The sequence below is a fragment of the Ursus arctos genome, unplaced genomic scaffold (genome assembly GCF_023065955.2).
Source record: "Ursus arctos isolate Adak ecotype North America unplaced genomic scaffold, UrsArc2.0 scaffold_37, whole genome shotgun sequence".
Classification (NCBI taxonomy): Eukaryota; Metazoa; Chordata; class Mammalia; order Carnivora; family Ursidae; genus Ursus; species Ursus arctos.
In genome coordinates this window covers 13,624,531-13,641,561 of record NW_026623053.1, presented here as the reverse complement: position 1 = coordinate 13,641,561, position 17,031 = coordinate 13,624,531, and the positions used below count along the sequence as shown (strand labels likewise).

The 17,031-nt window shown below is 40.5% G+C and overlaps 1 protein-coding gene across 4 annotated transcripts in view; it reads right to left on the bottom strand.

The window, feature by feature from the left end:
* Positions 1–17,031, bottom strand: part of AKAP6 (A-kinase anchoring protein 6) — a 457,477-nt gene that overhangs the window by 210,808 nt on the left and 229,638 nt on the right. For all 4 annotated transcript variants that reach the window (XM_057306386.1, XM_048222174.2, XM_026513573.4 and 1 more), the window contains exon 5: positions 15,568–15,690. In XM_057306386.1, coding sequence (XP_057162369.1) covers positions 15,568–15,690 — 123 coding nt within the window. The remainder of the gene's footprint in view (positions 1–15,567; positions 15,691–17,031) is intronic.

Here is a 17,031-nt window from a genome sequence, read left to right as displayed (position 1 = left end):
GAAAGTGGAGAAGATGAGGTATTCATTATCAGGAAAAAGATAAGCTGATAAGCTTGATGCTGTAGAAAAGACTCATTTAATGTATCTATTACCCAAATGGTACAATATTGCTTGATTTTCAGGTGCACCCATTAACCATTAATAATATCAACTAGGAATACACAATGGGCCTCTGAGAAGGCAGCCATACAGGCACATTAACAAAATTGTCAATGAAATTTCTGGCTGCTAAAGGATTCTGTAATAAGCTCTCCCTATTCTGCCCCCACCTCTTCCTTAGGGAAGGAAGCTTAGACAAAAGGGTTTTATTTTCTTTCTTTTTCTTTTTCCTTGAACCTGATACTTGGACACATTTCCATTCTTGTGCTCCTAACAGGTTCCCTCAGCAATGCCTGATATCCCTCTGCAATATCCATAGCATTCCCTGAAAATGCAGGGCATCCTCTGAAGATTTAATTTATGGCAACAACATTGCCATAGGTGGGTACCACATTCCTATGTCACTGATTATGTGAAATTCCTTAATTATGAGTAATCTGGGTTCTATGAGACACCAGCTCTTTTTTCACGTCTTTAAAGCAGCATGTAATTGAACATCTAGAAGAGGAATGGAAATGGAAATGGAAAATACAGTGACTGAACAAAGGACTGGATTACCAAAGAGATGGTACATCAGAGGCTGACCAATGGGTATTTCCATACCTGCAATCTCTAGCCTCACCAGCTCAGATAGATCTGGGAGCATTACTCCTTGGCAGAATCGAAATTTGGGGAAGCATACCGATTGTACTTTGACCATGATCAGACTTTACAAAACAGATAAAATACTACATCTAATCCATTTCTATTCAAACTTCTGAAGAGCCCCATTTGATGGGAGTATGGCAGTCATGCAGATATGAAATGTAATCAAGGAAATGTATGCCTTGGTAGACAAAACTATGACAAAGGTGAAGAATGACTACTCATGAGGACTCATAAGAACAGATATGGATCCCCTGGTATAGCAAATAGTGGGAAAGACCATAATCACATTCAGAGGCTTAAAGATCCAAAGTGGCTCAGCCTTAGTGGCACAGTATCGTGAACACAGACTTTCAATCATCCAATGAAATACCGGTAATGTCTGCCAGGTCCATTGAGGTCTGTGAGTTTTGGGATGTTCATGAACAATCCGGCCAAAAAAAGTTATTGAGTCTTTCCCGACCAATTTCAGTTTTTTTTAAGGGCATAAATTAATAGATATTTACCAGGCAGTCTTTACCAGGCTTAGAGATACAAAAGGTAACAATACACAATACACAATCCTGGCACAAGCAGCATATAGTCTTTTGGGTAAAAGAGATTAAAACAAAAAAAAAGCCAGTAGCCTTATATGACCCAGCACAGCATAAATGTGGAATTAGGGTTTGGTGTCTAATAGAGAGTGATGGGACCTTCAGCAAACCGAAGAGTAATATGTCCTACCCAACGAGATTTTTTTTTTTTAAATTAAAGTATCATGCTGGCCAAGTAAAACCAAGACTGTGGGCTATATTCGGTGTGAGTGTGGTAAGTGCTGGATAGGTGCTGTGGGATTCTAAGCTGGGCGCCAGGCTCTGCAGAGCCTTGCAGGGAGGTTGCAGAGAAAGGACTAATTTGTATGCAGGCCTGGAGATAGCGTTTATTGCAGCAGGAAGTGGGAAGCCACGAGCAGCTCTGTGTGGTTGGGACAGGGTACAAGCAGGAGAGGTGGAAGCTGTGGCTACAGATGGTCATTAACCCCAAGGGCCATGAAAGAGGGAAGAAGATGTCAGCAACACTGGAGAGGGACTGGTGCAGTTCTGTGTTCTAGAAAGCTCTCTCTGGTTGTTGTGCAGAGCTGATTTTTAAAAGGGCAGACTGGAGACAAGCAGGCCATTTAGGAGGCTGCTATGGTAATACAGGCCAGATGTTTCTGCATGCTCACAATTTTTTTAATTAAAAAAAGGTATGCTTTTCTTCTAAATGAATGAAAGAAGAAAAAAATGGAGAAAATCTTCTGTCTTTTTAAGTTTTTCTCAGTGTGTGAGAGCAGCGTGTGCCAGAATTTAGTTCTTTGGCTGTTCGGATGATAAATACCAGAGGTTATTAGTCAGGAGTCCCCCAATGTGAAAGACATATTGAACTGATGAACTTTTACTCCCACTGTCATTTTAAAGAGATGGTATATATGCTGATGAATAAGGCACTTGATGACACTTTTTCTTCACACAAAAGATTTTTACTACCCTAAGAAAATGAAAACTTGCTTTTTTTTTTTTTTTTTTTTACAAGGGCAGGAGGAAGAATGTGTGTTCAATCAGAAAAGCAGAGACTTAAAAAGTCACCTGCTACCTGCCTCGGGCCATCTCCACCCGGGCTCCACTCTGAGACATGCCTACACCACCCTGCGTTCCCGCAGGGGCTCTTCGTGAGGAAGAAAGCCCCATCCCCTGGGTCGCGCCTGGCAGGTCCTCTTCCCCTCTCCCCAAAGCCGTCGACAGAGTATGATCATCTTGTCCTCAAAATATAAAATATACCTCGCAAACGCCATATGTGCCAAGAAGTTAAAGATTTTTATGAGTAAACAGTTCTTTGTTTAAGAACCTCCTAAAAACTTGACAAGGCATTATACAGCCATTCAAGTGAAGATTATGAAATCACATGAAAAATACACAGAACGTATTGCAAGCCCAAAAAAATGAAGATTCAGAATTGCGTCTGTGATGGTAGTATACCTATGTAAATGAATAGTCCCAGTGCACGGAAACAGAAGACCGCGGGGAAACAGAACAAAATGTGAACATCATTTGCACAGGGCAGGACTTGGAGTTAACGGAGTCTGGTCTCTTGGAATGAGCTCTCAGTGCTCTGGCTTTCTACAACAGAAGATGAAAATAATACTGACTTCTAGGTTATTGTGAGAATTAGAGATAATGATTATAAAGCATTGACGCTGCGCCCGGAAATAAGTGGGACCCAAGAAAAATCATTACGACTTTTAAGTTCTTTTTCTCTTTTTCCAAACATGTTCTGTGGGAAATAGTACTTTCTGGTGACTTCAGACGACAAGGAGCACTTACTGCCGAGGCCCTCTGAACTCCGCCAGGGCAGATAGCACATTGTCTTTCCTTCAGTGTCACCGCCCAGCACATGCCTGCCCACAGGAGGCGCCCAAACATAGATGCTGCCTTCTGAGATTGGGGCGGAGGGCACGCGGACCGAGAGGCCAATGATTTGGGGCTTCCTCTTGCCTCAAGTGCGTGCTCTTGGGCGAATCATCTAACCCTTGTGGGCTTCTGTTTCCTTGTCTGCAGTCCAGGCATTTGGACTCAATATTTTCCAGTCCTTGGACACGTTGATTTTATCTTTCAGCCAGACAGTTCAGGATAGGTGGCTTGGAGACTTTTTATTTATTCTAAACTAGAAAATGTTCAAAGGGGGAAGAATCCCAAAGGCCATCTAACCATTCATCTACCCCAGGGCAGCTCCGTCCCTCAACCATCCCTGGCAGATGTGTTCATTCTATTTTTAACTATCTCCAGGGAAGTTTCTTCCAACTTCTCATCCTGAGTCTGCAACATTTATTCTCAGGAATTTAAGAGCTCTGTGCAAAGCAGCACGAGCTTTCCTCTGCTTCAGATTCTTTTGCCAAGTCATCTCTCCAGTGTGGGAGTTGGAAATCAGAAACATTGTGAGAATATGCCAACAAAATCCACACGTCCAATCAATCATCAAGCCCTGCCAATTAATTTCTCCATCCTCGACTCTTCCACATTGACTAACACTGCCTTTGAGTCAGGCCCCCATCATCATCCCTTGCTAGGTTGACTTCGAGAGCTTTGGTCATGGCCCCTCAAAACTATATTTATTCCTTATTTGTGGCATGCCTGTGAAGGCACAGGCATTGTCCTAAGCACGCAGGATGTGGCTGTGAACAAGGTAAATATAGCCCCTGACCTCACAGAGCTCACAGTCTAATGGGGGGTGGAGGATGTGCATCTTATAAACAGGCAGTTGCAATCGATTGTGTCAAGGAGGCCATAACATCATGTAGGTACTGGTGACAGCATGGACTCTGGAACTGGACGGCCTGGGTTCAAATCTCAGCTCTTCCATCACCCACCCACTGTGTAACTGTGGGGAACCTCTAGGCACTTAGTTTGTTCAAATTTAAAAAGGGAGAAATGTTAGTGCCTACTTCATTTGCTGTGAGGAAGAAAGGCCTTTTTACCAGTAGAACACAGCCTGGCATATCATACTAGCTCAATGAAAACCATCTTATTATACAGAATGGCCCGCCTCCAAGACAACCGAAAAAGATGCTCCTTCTCTTAAAATCCTCCAATAGCTTCCCAGCATTGTAGGATAAGGTCCAGCCCCTGGCATGACCTACAGAGCCCTCTAAAATCCCAACCAAGTCTGCTTCTCAGGTCCCATGTCTGCCTTGAAATGTGCCTGAATGGCTTCAAGTTTCCAGCTTACACCAGCCATCTCGCTCCTCTCAGACTCCGCGCTCACTGGGACCTCTGGTAAGGACTGGTATGGACAGTCTTCCCCTTTCCCTGGCTAAGCCCTGCTCATTCTTTAAGATTCACCTCAGGGGTCAATCTCTCTAGCAAGTTTTCCCTGACTTTCTTTTATCCTCCCGGTTTGCACATTCTCCTAAGTATCCCCAGTACTTGTGCAGAGCTCAAACCGCTACTTGCTGCCATGTTGGATAACTAACTGGTGATGTGTGTGCTTCCCAGCTGTGAGTTCCTTGAGTTCCTTCTCAATCATTTTTGAATCCACAGTGCCTTGGACGGTGCCTGGCACACAGAACATGCCTACCAAATGTGCAGAGAACAAATAAAGATTCATAACAAAAAACTTCCACATAGCTTTCAAACTGCACATGGCACTTTGGGAGATGTTGGTACAGTCACTCTTTGCTTGGAAGTGGTTGATAAATGCCTCCAAATTTTACTCAGTGAACACCATGTAAATGAGCTGTCATGTTCCTTCCCTTACAAAATTACTTGCCAATTACACTTAGATGATCCCAGGGTAATTGCCATGTAAACTGTACCCTGGCTGAGATAGCCCAAATCATCAATTTAACTTTACCCTCTCATCATATGGTACTTACCACATAATTAAATAAATGGTCAGCCACCACCACAATTGTCTATATCCCCAACAAAATGAAGTGGCTACATTTGTTGCTGATTTATCAGTTATGACAATATGGAAAACACACTTCAGGTATAATATCAGAAGCTTAAAAAATTTAAAAGCACTATGTACTCTTGAGAAAGATATTCCAAGTTTATGATCAAAAAGAGAAGCATTATAAAAACTTTGTTTTCCTTAAAAAAAAAAAAAGAAGAAGAAGAAGAAGAAGAAGTCACTAAGATATAAAGACAAAAAAAAAAAAAAAAAACCCTCATTCCTCCTAAGGAGACTTTCTTCCTAAAACCTCAGATAATAAAAACATCTCCAAGCACTTGAAGGTGAGTTTAGCTCTTCAAACAAATCACAATTTCTTTCAAATAAACAGTTGCATTTTTCCTGTGTGGAAGGCAAAATGTATTTTACTTAAGGTTGACATTCTTTCCTGATTGACTTGCTAATATTTTATGCAAGAAGCAGATACATGGGAGAGATCCTAAATGTTGACAGTGCCTCTTAGTGACCACATTTTCATTTGCTTTTCTGGATGCCACCTCCCCACCTGGCACAGGTAATCACGTTGACTTCCCAGCATGGCCACATTAGGCCAAATGGATTCTCAAACAGGGGTTCTGTCTAAAGGGACCATTTGACTTCCAGAACACACTGCTCTGAGGCTCTGATTGAAAAAGAGGTCAATGCTGGCCCAAATATCACTCTCCCCCCTGCAGTGGAATAACTGATGTGCAGCAGCCCCTACAGATGTGGAGTCACCGAGGTGATGGATGGATACGAGTACATTATTCACATGTACATCTGCTAATATACAGGTCCCAGTGCAAACACCAAGACTTAAGAATATTATGTGGATTTAGGGCAATCCCTGAAGGACTCTACTTCCATTAGAAATTTGTTTGGCAGCCTGGGGCAAATCTATTTCAACTCCCACATGCTTCATGCATTTGAGAGGGGGAACCAAACTGCTTTAAAAAATAAATTTAATAAATTTTGTAATGTCAAATCATTAACATCCTGTCTAGTCATATCGTCTTCGTATTTTGAAAGAGCAACATTAACCTGTGGAATTTTTTTTTAAACCTTTCTAATATCTGAGTTAACATTTTTATTTTCCTTGGGTTTTCTGCCAAAGGGAATGAATTACATCCTGAAAACAGGAGAAAACATTCCAATTTTTTCCCTCTATAGGCATTTCTCTTGTCACAAATATACCAGACAATACCCAGAAAGCTCTGTGACCAGAGTCCATTTGGGTTTGGAAATAGTAGAGGAAATAATTTAACTTGCAGACATTCCCGGTTATTGTTTGCTGATTTACAATACTAGTTATAATTTGCTGCCTGTAATGGTTGTAACACTGCTCTTACAAATGCTCATTCATTCATCTAGCAGATATTTTTAGTACCTATTATGCACATGCAAGGCTGGGTGTCAGAGGAGACAGCAGAGACACACAAGCCATCCCCTCAAGTAGGTGACGGTCTGGGTGGATGGGGAGAAATCCAACCTCTCTAGGGACACCTGAGCTTCTCACACCACGTATTCTTCTCAGGTCTCCAAGGAAAATGCTCACGATTCTCCCCAAATGAGCAAAGTATCCTCACATACAACGTGTTTATTTATCTTCACAACAATCTTCAGAAGCCATAGCAGGCGTTTTTTCGTGTCAGATCTGTTTCAGGCCTGAAACTCTTATCTTAATATCACTTATATCGAGCGAACAGGTTCAAGATTCTCAAATTCCACGTGACACAGTAGGTAAGTAGCATCTGCACATGGGTCTACACAGGAAGAGAGGTGGGAGGTGACAGCACCCGGGCTCAGGTGAGTCAGGTCCCGCACTGGCTTCTGTCCATACAGTGTCCTGCAGCCTGTGCTGGAAGCCTCATGGTGCAAAGCCAGTCTGCAAACATTCTCCTCAGCACTTAGCTTATCACTGCTCTAAGTAAAAAGTGCTTAAGAAATGCAGTGTTTCCCTGGCACCCTAATTTTAAACACCCATTCCGTCCTAAAAAGATCAATAAACAAAATAATAAATTGGTAAAATGTTTAGCCACCAACAATTTTCAAAACGATGAGAACTGCTGGGTATCATCGCTCAAGTCCTTAAACTGAGTCAATCCAAGAGTGTATTCCCGGGTGCTCTGAACAGTTCAGGGATCCTTTTTAAACTGAAAATGGAAGACAATACTATTTGTCTCCTAGATGTACAGAATTAGTTCTATGAGCCAAGGAACGGGGTCCAGGACTTCCACATGGCCAAAATGAGCCTCCTGTCCCCACATATCAACATCAAAATGCCTGCATGCTTATGAATTCCCACCAGAGCTTTCCATTCCCAACCCACCAAAGGAAGTAACTCAAGGCTGGGAGTTGAGTATTTTAAATCCCCCAAAGAGAAGTAATGCTGCTCCTTACTAAACTCTCAGCTATTCACCTTAAGCTGATGGGAATCAAGGGCAATAAGCAAATGGAACTTCAAAGCTCCTACGAGGCCACCAGCTCTGTTCAGCAAGGCTGAGGGAAGTGGCGGCCAAACTCACATAGTTCAGGCTTTTGAAGTCTAACTGACTGCCTCCTGTTAGCTGAGCGATTCAGTCGCTGCTGTACAGTGGCAGCTGCTGGTCTTGCAAAGCTCTGCCTTCTTTGGCCAGGGCTGCCTATCATCTCAGCAGAGAAAGGTAGCCAGGCAGAGGTGGGCACCAGAAAGTGGGAAAAAGAAAAGCTCATCATCTCTTAACTTCAAGCAATGAAAAATGGAGCTGAGGTGGAGACAGGAGGGCAAGCAAAAGAAAACCAGCTGAGTGTATTTTGGGAAATTTTCTTGTATGGCTAAAAACTCTGTTATTAGTATATTGTGTGTTTTTTTTAATGAAACAAATGAAAGCTATTTAATAAAAAATGCGTTATAGCATGACGTTCTAAATATAGATGATAAATGCATCAAAGTATCTGTATGGCGATTTTGTTAGCCAGGAACATTACCACTTTAATCCAGTCTGTCTTTATAAGTACTTAGGGTAATGACACATTAAAGAAAAATTTTCAAACCCTTCAAGGATACCAAGACTGTAAACACTGTCCGCAGGATTTGGGTGCTTCACTGCCACCTTGTGGTAGCACTCTCAAATTGCAGGTACCGATCCTAAAAAGAACAATGAAGTTCTAGAAGGTGGGCTTTAAAAGTTACCCCTATAAACACATACTCAACCTCTATACACACATAAACATAGACTCTACTCACTTTTCCAGGCCTGTAGCAAAACCTGTCCCTAGCGTATGAGGGGACTCTCATTACATGGGGGCCCTCAGCTGCTGCTATAAACAGACACTAATGGCACAAGGAGGAGATTTTTAACTGATGTTAAAAAAAAACCCTGAATGATCATTGCAGTATTATTTGCGAAAGCATAAATAAGGATGCAGCTTAAATGGCCATCATCATGGGAACGATTACATAAATTGCGGCGCATCCACACAATAAAATATTAAGGAGCTGCTAAAAGTAAAATGGGTAGTAGATCTTCATGTACTGACAGAAGGATGTCTGAGATATCTTCAGATATAAAAAGCAAGTCATTGAACAGTATGTATAATATGAATTTTAAAAACTCTTAAAATGTATGCACTTTTACATAAAGAGGTCCAAAAGGATATAGAACAAACTGTCTATGCAAGTTATCCAAAGAAGGGTAAGACTTTTCACTTTTATTTTTACAGTCTTTTATACAGTTTGAATTTTTTCCCCAGTGAATATAATGTTTTCCTTTACTTCCATAATATCAGCATCTGCATGAAAGACAAAATTTCCTTCACCTTCAGCACATGCCCCCCATGGTCACTGAGCTTTTGTAACATCTGCCCCCTTTCCCATGTAATATTCCTTGTAATGCTCACATTCCCCGGTTCCACACACCCCCAGATGGCCCTAGAGCTTCAATCCCACTCTACACAGCTTTCTGACACTTTTCACACTCTTCGATAACATTCAAGTCTTGGTCAGATTTCTGTTAGCTGTGAAGTAGCATGCCTTGCTGTGCTATTGTCAAGGACATTAGTAGCCTCAGGGGAGAGTAGGGAAGAGGAAACAGACATTGGCAAGGAGGTTTCTGACTACTGAGAGAGAACATCAGAAAGAGAACTCTGACTCATCCCCCTCCCACTAATCTAACCACTCTCTTCTGTTCTTACCTTCCTTCTACCTAATCCTGACCCACATCCTCTCCAGTTTTCTCATGGTTAGACATCACTTCATCCATGCATTCAATAACAGCCTCCCTGATCTTAGGTTTGTTCCACCCATGCCTAGGTAAGCAAGCTCCCTGGAACACACTGGTCTTCCCAGGACTGGAATCCGAACATGCTTTTGACACAGGTAGAGACCTGTTGCCTGCTTATCAGCCTGGCCTTGACGTCTGCTGAACCCCGGATTCTTCAAACTGTTGAGAAATCCATGTTCTTTTGGAACAGAATCCCCCAAATACTATCCTTTTAACATACTTTCTATTCACATCATCGATCTGGGACTCATTTCCTTAATATATACAAAACTCCCATAAATCTTGAAGCAAAAAGCCAATGACCCAACAGAAAAAAATTGGCTAAGAATATGAGCAGACAGTTCTCAGAAAATAAATACAAATGACTCTTAAAAATATGAAGAGGTACTCGACTCCACTTAAAAGATAAGAAATACAAACTAAACCACAATGAGATGCTATTTGTAACTATCAAATGGACAAAGATCCCCAATGTGATAACATACTTCATAGCAAGGATGTGCAGATATGGAGGCATTCTCATGCCCTCCTGAGTATAAACTGGTACAATTGCTATCAAGGACAATTTGGCAATACAGAAAAATTGTAAATGTGTATAACCTTTGGTCCAGAAATTTCACATGTAAGGTATTTACTCCAAGGATATACTTACAACGATGCAATATGATGAATATACAAGGATATTCACTGAGGCGCTGTTCATAATTTTAAAAAAGACTGCAAACAACCTAAGTTTTCATCAATAAAGAACTAGCTAAGTGAATTATGGCATATTCATAAATGGAACACTGTGCGGACATTCAGAAAGGATAAAGTAGTTTTACCTTTACTGATTTTGAATTATTGGTAACATACATCAAGGGAACAAAGTTAAGTACACATATGCATTTGTTTCCAAATACCTTGAATAACTCTGAAAGAATATAAAGAACCAAGGAAAGTGGATGCCTCAGAGGAAGAGAATCGGTCACCGAGGGGACAGAGGTAGGAGGCTTACTTTTGACTTTCTACCTTTTTACTCCCTTCCTTTATTTACCGTTAGAATTTTGTGTAACATCCACATATTCATGAGCCAAACACACACACACACACACACACACACACACACACACACACCTTAAAAAACCGATAACATTGTCTGTACCAGCATATCTTTCGAATGCTACACTCAAACCCATTTTCCATTATGCTCATAGTTATTCTTTCTCTAAGCCAGGGACTTCATCCAGTTAATCAATGTCAAATTGACCCTAACCCCATGGAATTTACAGTTGATTCATGTCATTCTCCTGTTCTAAAATAAAATCAAACCCTCACGGAGCCCCTCTGTGCCCAGAGAATCATTCAACCCATTAAAAAGACATTCAATCTCCTTCACCATCAGCCCCAACCTGAAAGACCCCAACCTGATCTCAGCCACACAAGATGACTCACCACACCTCCCTTACTTGGCCATAAAGTTTCCTCCTATCTCCTCTCCTCCCCTCTCTATCCAAAAGATCCCATATGGCCAGCGAGGTCTACATCCAATTATTTCTTTGAGGCTTCTTTACTCTCAGGAAGAACCAATAAAACTTCTCTCTGTGCTCCTAACAGTACTTTGCTTATCCTACAAGAAGTTTACTGCTCAAAATTATATTACATTTATCTTTTATGGCCCTAGAGATGACTACATTTAATCTGTGGTCATCTCCCTTAGATTGCAAATCCCTGGAAGAAAGAAGCCAGACTCATTCATCATCTATTCCCAGCACCTACATAATTGCCTGGCACACACACAGGTGCTTGATATAGATGAACTCCTCATCACCACTTCTCCCCGTGTTTTCTCATTCATCAAACTGAATTAAGAATACTGTTCCTCCAATGCTATTTCTATGGAGCTGGTTACTGTTTGCCCAAAATGACATGGTACTACCTATGCGAATTTATCTCCCAAGTTTAAGCCAGGCCCTTGTGCTTAGTTCTTCTTCCTAACTCTTGCACAGCTGTCTGGAGTCAGCTAGACTTTGCTTTCTCCTTACTAGATATCTGGTCTGCTATAGATTTTAGAAACTGCTGGTTTGTTTTCCCGCAATTGGTTTTATATGATGTGGTGCCCATTTGGTGAGTTAGGCATGCATAAAAAGTACTTGGGAGATCAGAGTTATCTTTTCAAAAGCAAATATGGATGTGAAATGAAATCTCTAGAGGGAGAAGTTGCTGTCCTGCTCTGCTGCTTTACTCATAAGCACTCTCACTCTGAAGATATTATGAATTCTCTTAAAGGAAAAAAAATCTAAATAGTTTGCCCAGAACTATTTATGATGCTTCTATTCGTAACGCATCTAGTCAAAAATAGCTTTTGGTGACTTCTGTTTCTTTAGACACTAAGAAAGGTGATGAAAGAAACCACCTAAATGTCCATCAACAAGTGAAAGGATAAACAAATTGTGATAACTTTGTACAATGGAATATTACTCAGCAAATCAAACGAATAAGCAGTTGAAACATGCAACATCAAAATAGGTGAAAGAAACCTGGGGCAGGGGGAGATGAGAGAGAAGAGACAGAGGACACATTTTGTTTGACTCCATTTATGTAAAATTCTAGAAAGTACAAAAATAATCTTCATAGTAACAGAAAGCAGGTCAGTAATTGCTTACAGATTAGGGAAAGGCCAGGAGGGAAGGGAGGAAGGAATTACAAAAGAGTCATGAGGTAGTCTTTGAAGGTGATGGATATATTCACTATCTTGACTCTGAAGGTGGTTTTATGGGTGTATACATTTGCCAATTTGTCGAAGCTTGGAGATGTATATATTTTAAATATATACAATTTATTGTATGTCAATTATACCTCCAATAAAGCTGTTTTCAGAAAAAAAATAGAGGTGAGGAAGAAGGGAATCTGGCCGAGAACATATGTATACAATACTGTTTTAAGTTTTCAAAGAAGAGGGATGTTCAGTACTCACAAAATACCTTTCCAGAATGACATTTTCCTGAGAATGTTATTTTCTAGGAAGACGGGAATTGTATTTTTGAAAGGAGCAGCCAGGTTGCAAGCAGATGATTAATTATCATGGAAAATCATTGATGTATCATTGCAATTTCACAGTACTTCTTACAGTTAAAATAAAGCTCCTTCATATCTCTCATAAAGGTATTGTGAAGCTTTAATTGATTTGTGTTGGTAAAAACCCTTGGTTACCACCATGGAAAATAATTGAACTAAGTATCAAAATATAAATGTACAACTTTTGTTATTGTTTTTATGTTTGTTTTTCTTTACAATAATCACTGCAGAGTGGCAACTTTTCTAACCCATGGCTAAACCAAGGAAGACACTGAACTCGGGGGCTCACACATCTGTTGATTCAATGTTGAATTATAGAATCTACAGAGGTGTTTAAAGAAACCTGCATAGCTACCTCTACGTACTGGATAATCTTGTGCATACCACTTGCTCACTCAGGAAGGAGCAGCAATGACTTATGCCAGTTGAATTCAAGGATATAAATCTCTGGGCTTAGTTGTATGCTTTCTTTATGGGAAGGCAGACACTCTTTGCCTTCTTTTGAGAAGAATAACTTAATATTAACTCAGCACCACAGTAAGGAAATACAATAAAAAAAATAAATGACAGTATCGATCAGGAGGACAATGTCGACATTGTCCTCAGAGACATGGAGTAACTCGGTTTGTCTGAGAGACGTTTAAACAACAGGCTGTATCTAGAGTCACAGACACTGCATAACGCAGCATGGCAGTGACTCAGTAATTGTCCCTAAGTATCACTGCTGACCCACGCACGCTAAGCCTTCAGTAACTGGTAGCCAGTATTATTCATAATTTCAGAAGTCAAAGTTGTGATTGCCACTGAACATTCACTGAGCAGGTCTGGAGTGCACAGTACCTCACTCTTTGGAAAGCAGAGATAAAGATGTTCCTATGTTATCTCTCTTCCAACCAATATAATTAGACGCGATAATAGAGAAAACTCATTTCAAGAAAGTGTTGATCATTAGGCAACAACAAGGTTATTCTTTAAGAGATAAACATTTTAAGAAGGACTCTTTGCTACAGATATAGGGTAGAGATTCACAGCAAAGGGGATGGTGGGGTCCACATTTTGGATGAGACTGTCACCATGAGGCAGGTACAAAAGCATGCAATTCATCATGGGCAGCTGTAAAGAGTTCGGCAACTTATTAAGGCTAGAATACAGTAGTCACAGGCTACATGTGGCAATTTACATTTAAATGTAAGTTAATTAGAATTAAAAATTCATTTCTTCAGTTGCTTTAGCCACATTTCAAGTGCTCAGCAGATGCATGTGGTGAGTGGCTCCTATGTTAGTGCAACCTTGAACATTCCATTCTCACAGAAAGTTCTAGTGAATAGGGGTGGGCTAGAATGAGGCAGAGGCCAACACAGGGATGCTAAGGAAGGAACTCTGTGGTAGGGACTTGAGAACAACGAGTGCACAATTGTTTACAAAGAGGCCATGTTGCTCAACTCCCAAAGAGAAGCGAGACCCTGGTTCATACTCTCCTAGTCTGGCTTTCAACAAATAGCCAAGAGTTAAAGTACCCTTTATGTCCCCATGCCCTCTGGGACCTCAAAAACTAAATGTGTGTTTTCCATAAAATATTAAATCAAGAGAAATTAAGACAGCACACTTAATGTGAAATAAAGTTCATATACTCCTGTTTAAACACAGATTAGAATTTCTGTCAGAACAATGCCAGTGAAAAGTTGACATTCTAATTAATACAATTTACATTATAAAGCACTGAATATCTTTATCTTGCTATTATGAAATGCCCTCTTTAAAAAAAAAAAATCAAGGCTCTACTGAATAGGGAATTGAGTAGCAAGGGCAATATTTAAAAACCCATGTACAAGAGAGGTGGTTAGGGTCACTGGCATTTTTACACACCATCACCCCAGGTCTCTAAAAAGGGAAGCAATACACTCATCCTCTTACACACAGTTTTGTCATCTTTTATCATCCACAAAGCTATTTTCATGCAGCAATAGGATTTTGAGGCTGTTTTACTTGTAATGCTATAAAACATACTGCAAACCGCAAATACCAAAAGCCTAACACATCCTTGCTCTCCTTCCCCTCTTCTCCCCTCTCATCTCCCTCTCTCTCATTCTCTCATTTAACATCACAGGGAACCGTCTGGAACCCTGTGAACTCGCACACATGTAGGACTCCCAGACGATGTTTATTCAATCCAAATTCTGAGTGTGTAAGAGGGGCAGAAAATCAACCCCACAGTTGGGTACCCAAGGATTCGTGTTCATTGCCTTTGTCAATTTTATGCTATCGGTGAAAGGAATAAAGATGAGATCCTTAAAGCCTGAATTTTCATTTCCTATGACAACGTGCTTTTTCTTCATGCTTTATCACACTCCACTACTTGGTTTCCACCCCTTCATAATTGATATCGGCCATTTGAAGCATTCAGTAAAAACCTCATGAGGTTCATCAAATGTCCCCCAGTCTATAATTCTTGCTTCTAACATATTCAGAAGCATATTCATCCAAGTATTTTCCACTTCCCCTCCATGGTTTTCCCTGTGCACAGGGACGAGTGTAATGACAGTTGTATTAATTATATGCTGAAAAAACCACATAGCAGCAAAAATGATGGAGATCATCATTTTAAATATTTTATTAAAATAACCCAGTGTAGAACAGATAATGTAGACCCTCTTGATAATGAGAGGTTCATTAATTTTACAAGAATTCTAGAAAGCTTAGAATGGTCATCAAAATTATCTCTTTCATTTATTTATTTTTCAGAAAGGGAAAAACCTTCAATCATACCTTTAGAGAACAAGAGTCTAGCAAATTTTCTAAGGTATATTTAAGTTAATTACTTACCTTTCTGGGAAAAGTTTTGAAAAAAAATAGCTTGAAACATGGAGGATTTAAATTTCATAGTATATTACTTGAAATGCCTGTAAATTTTCAGCTTCTGCAGTTTACCCCATTAAAACTTGGTTTCATTAGCATATAATGACTTCTGATAAATAAAATTGATATTCCCCATAAACAAACAAGCAGTGCATTAAAATCCTTCCATTACTAACAGCAAAAGCAACACAGTCTTGCCTACCAAGTGTGTCTCCAGGTACAGTTTAAGGCCATCCGTCTCTGCTTTAGGGGGTGTCCAATTCTCAGTGGTTTCCATGGCTTCATTTAACCACTGAATGAATTCATCCAGCTTGTTTACAAACCCCTTTGTGACAGAAAAGAGAAGGGGAAAAAAGGACAAGAAAAGCATGTTAGTTGATCATTTCTCTAAAGCCAATCTTAAAAATTCCAAACCTCACAGAGGGTAAAATTGATATCCACTGCCTTCCCATTCTAGTTCCACACTGTGGAATGGAATTTCCACTATTCCTGGCACGAAATCTATCAAAATGGAAAGACACTGTGCATGACTCCCTCTCAGTTTTTCCCTAGGAACGCTTTTTCTGAAGAATTTGGACTGGATTGCCGGGTGTCTCTATAAAGGTGTCCTCCGATCATCAAAACATTTCTGGTGTCTGACAAGTGCCCTCTCACCAAAAAATCAGGTCCCCTGCGAGGAACACTCCCTGGCCTTGGGGGATAAAAGCATTCCCATAAAGATGGTGTTCTTTACTCAGAAGCCTATGGAGTTGAGTTGCCTTAACTGAACTACAAATCCATTTTTAAATCACGTAAGTGTTTAAAGGGTTTTGGATGAGTTCAACTGACAGCCCAACTGTCTGTGGCCGAGCCTGGGTTCTAAGAAGCAAGGAAGGGTAGAGGAGGTGGGATGAATGAACAAAAACGTAAACATCTGACTCTGGGTGTGTCCTGCATATAAAGAAATATTCTTGGCTAGGAAGCACAAATCACAATAATCTTGCAATTTTTCAAATAGTGGTTATAAAAATTTATTGACCATTTATAAGAACACATCTGTACAAACGGAAAATACTTTGAAAAAAATGAAAGCCCAGCTATGAACCTAAAGGAAAGAAATAGGGCTGGGCGCCTGCTTTCCGTGTCTAGGTAAACAGCACCACCTGGAGGTCGAAAGGAGCAAGGACAGGCTTCTACGTTTATGCTCACTGAAACGGCTTGGGATGCTATTTCCCTATTAAACTTAACCCGCTCTTCAGATTTGCTTTTTGATTAATTTTGATTAATATTTTTAATGCTTAACTGAGGATATCCTGAGACCAAATTGAGAATAGGTGAAAATTCATTTTCTTTATCATGCTTCTCAGAAGCTAGGCTTCTGTTACTAAGTTTTCTCCTAAATGTTTAAGATTCATAACCCTTTAATCCCTGCAGTCGATTGGCCTCAAAATGATTATTCAAAAAAAGAGAAAATGGGACTGAGAAGGGTGGTAAAGAGAAAGGCAGACAAATAACACTCAGAAACACATTCCTGTCCGTCAAAGGGGGATAGAGCAGAGATGTGGGCGTGGAGGCCCACGGAGTCCATCAGACTGTCCCACCACGCTCTGGTATGTCGCCGACCTGCACGGAGCTCAGCCAATCATCCCACCTGGTAGAGAATCCTCTGTTTTCCCATGTTGCTAAA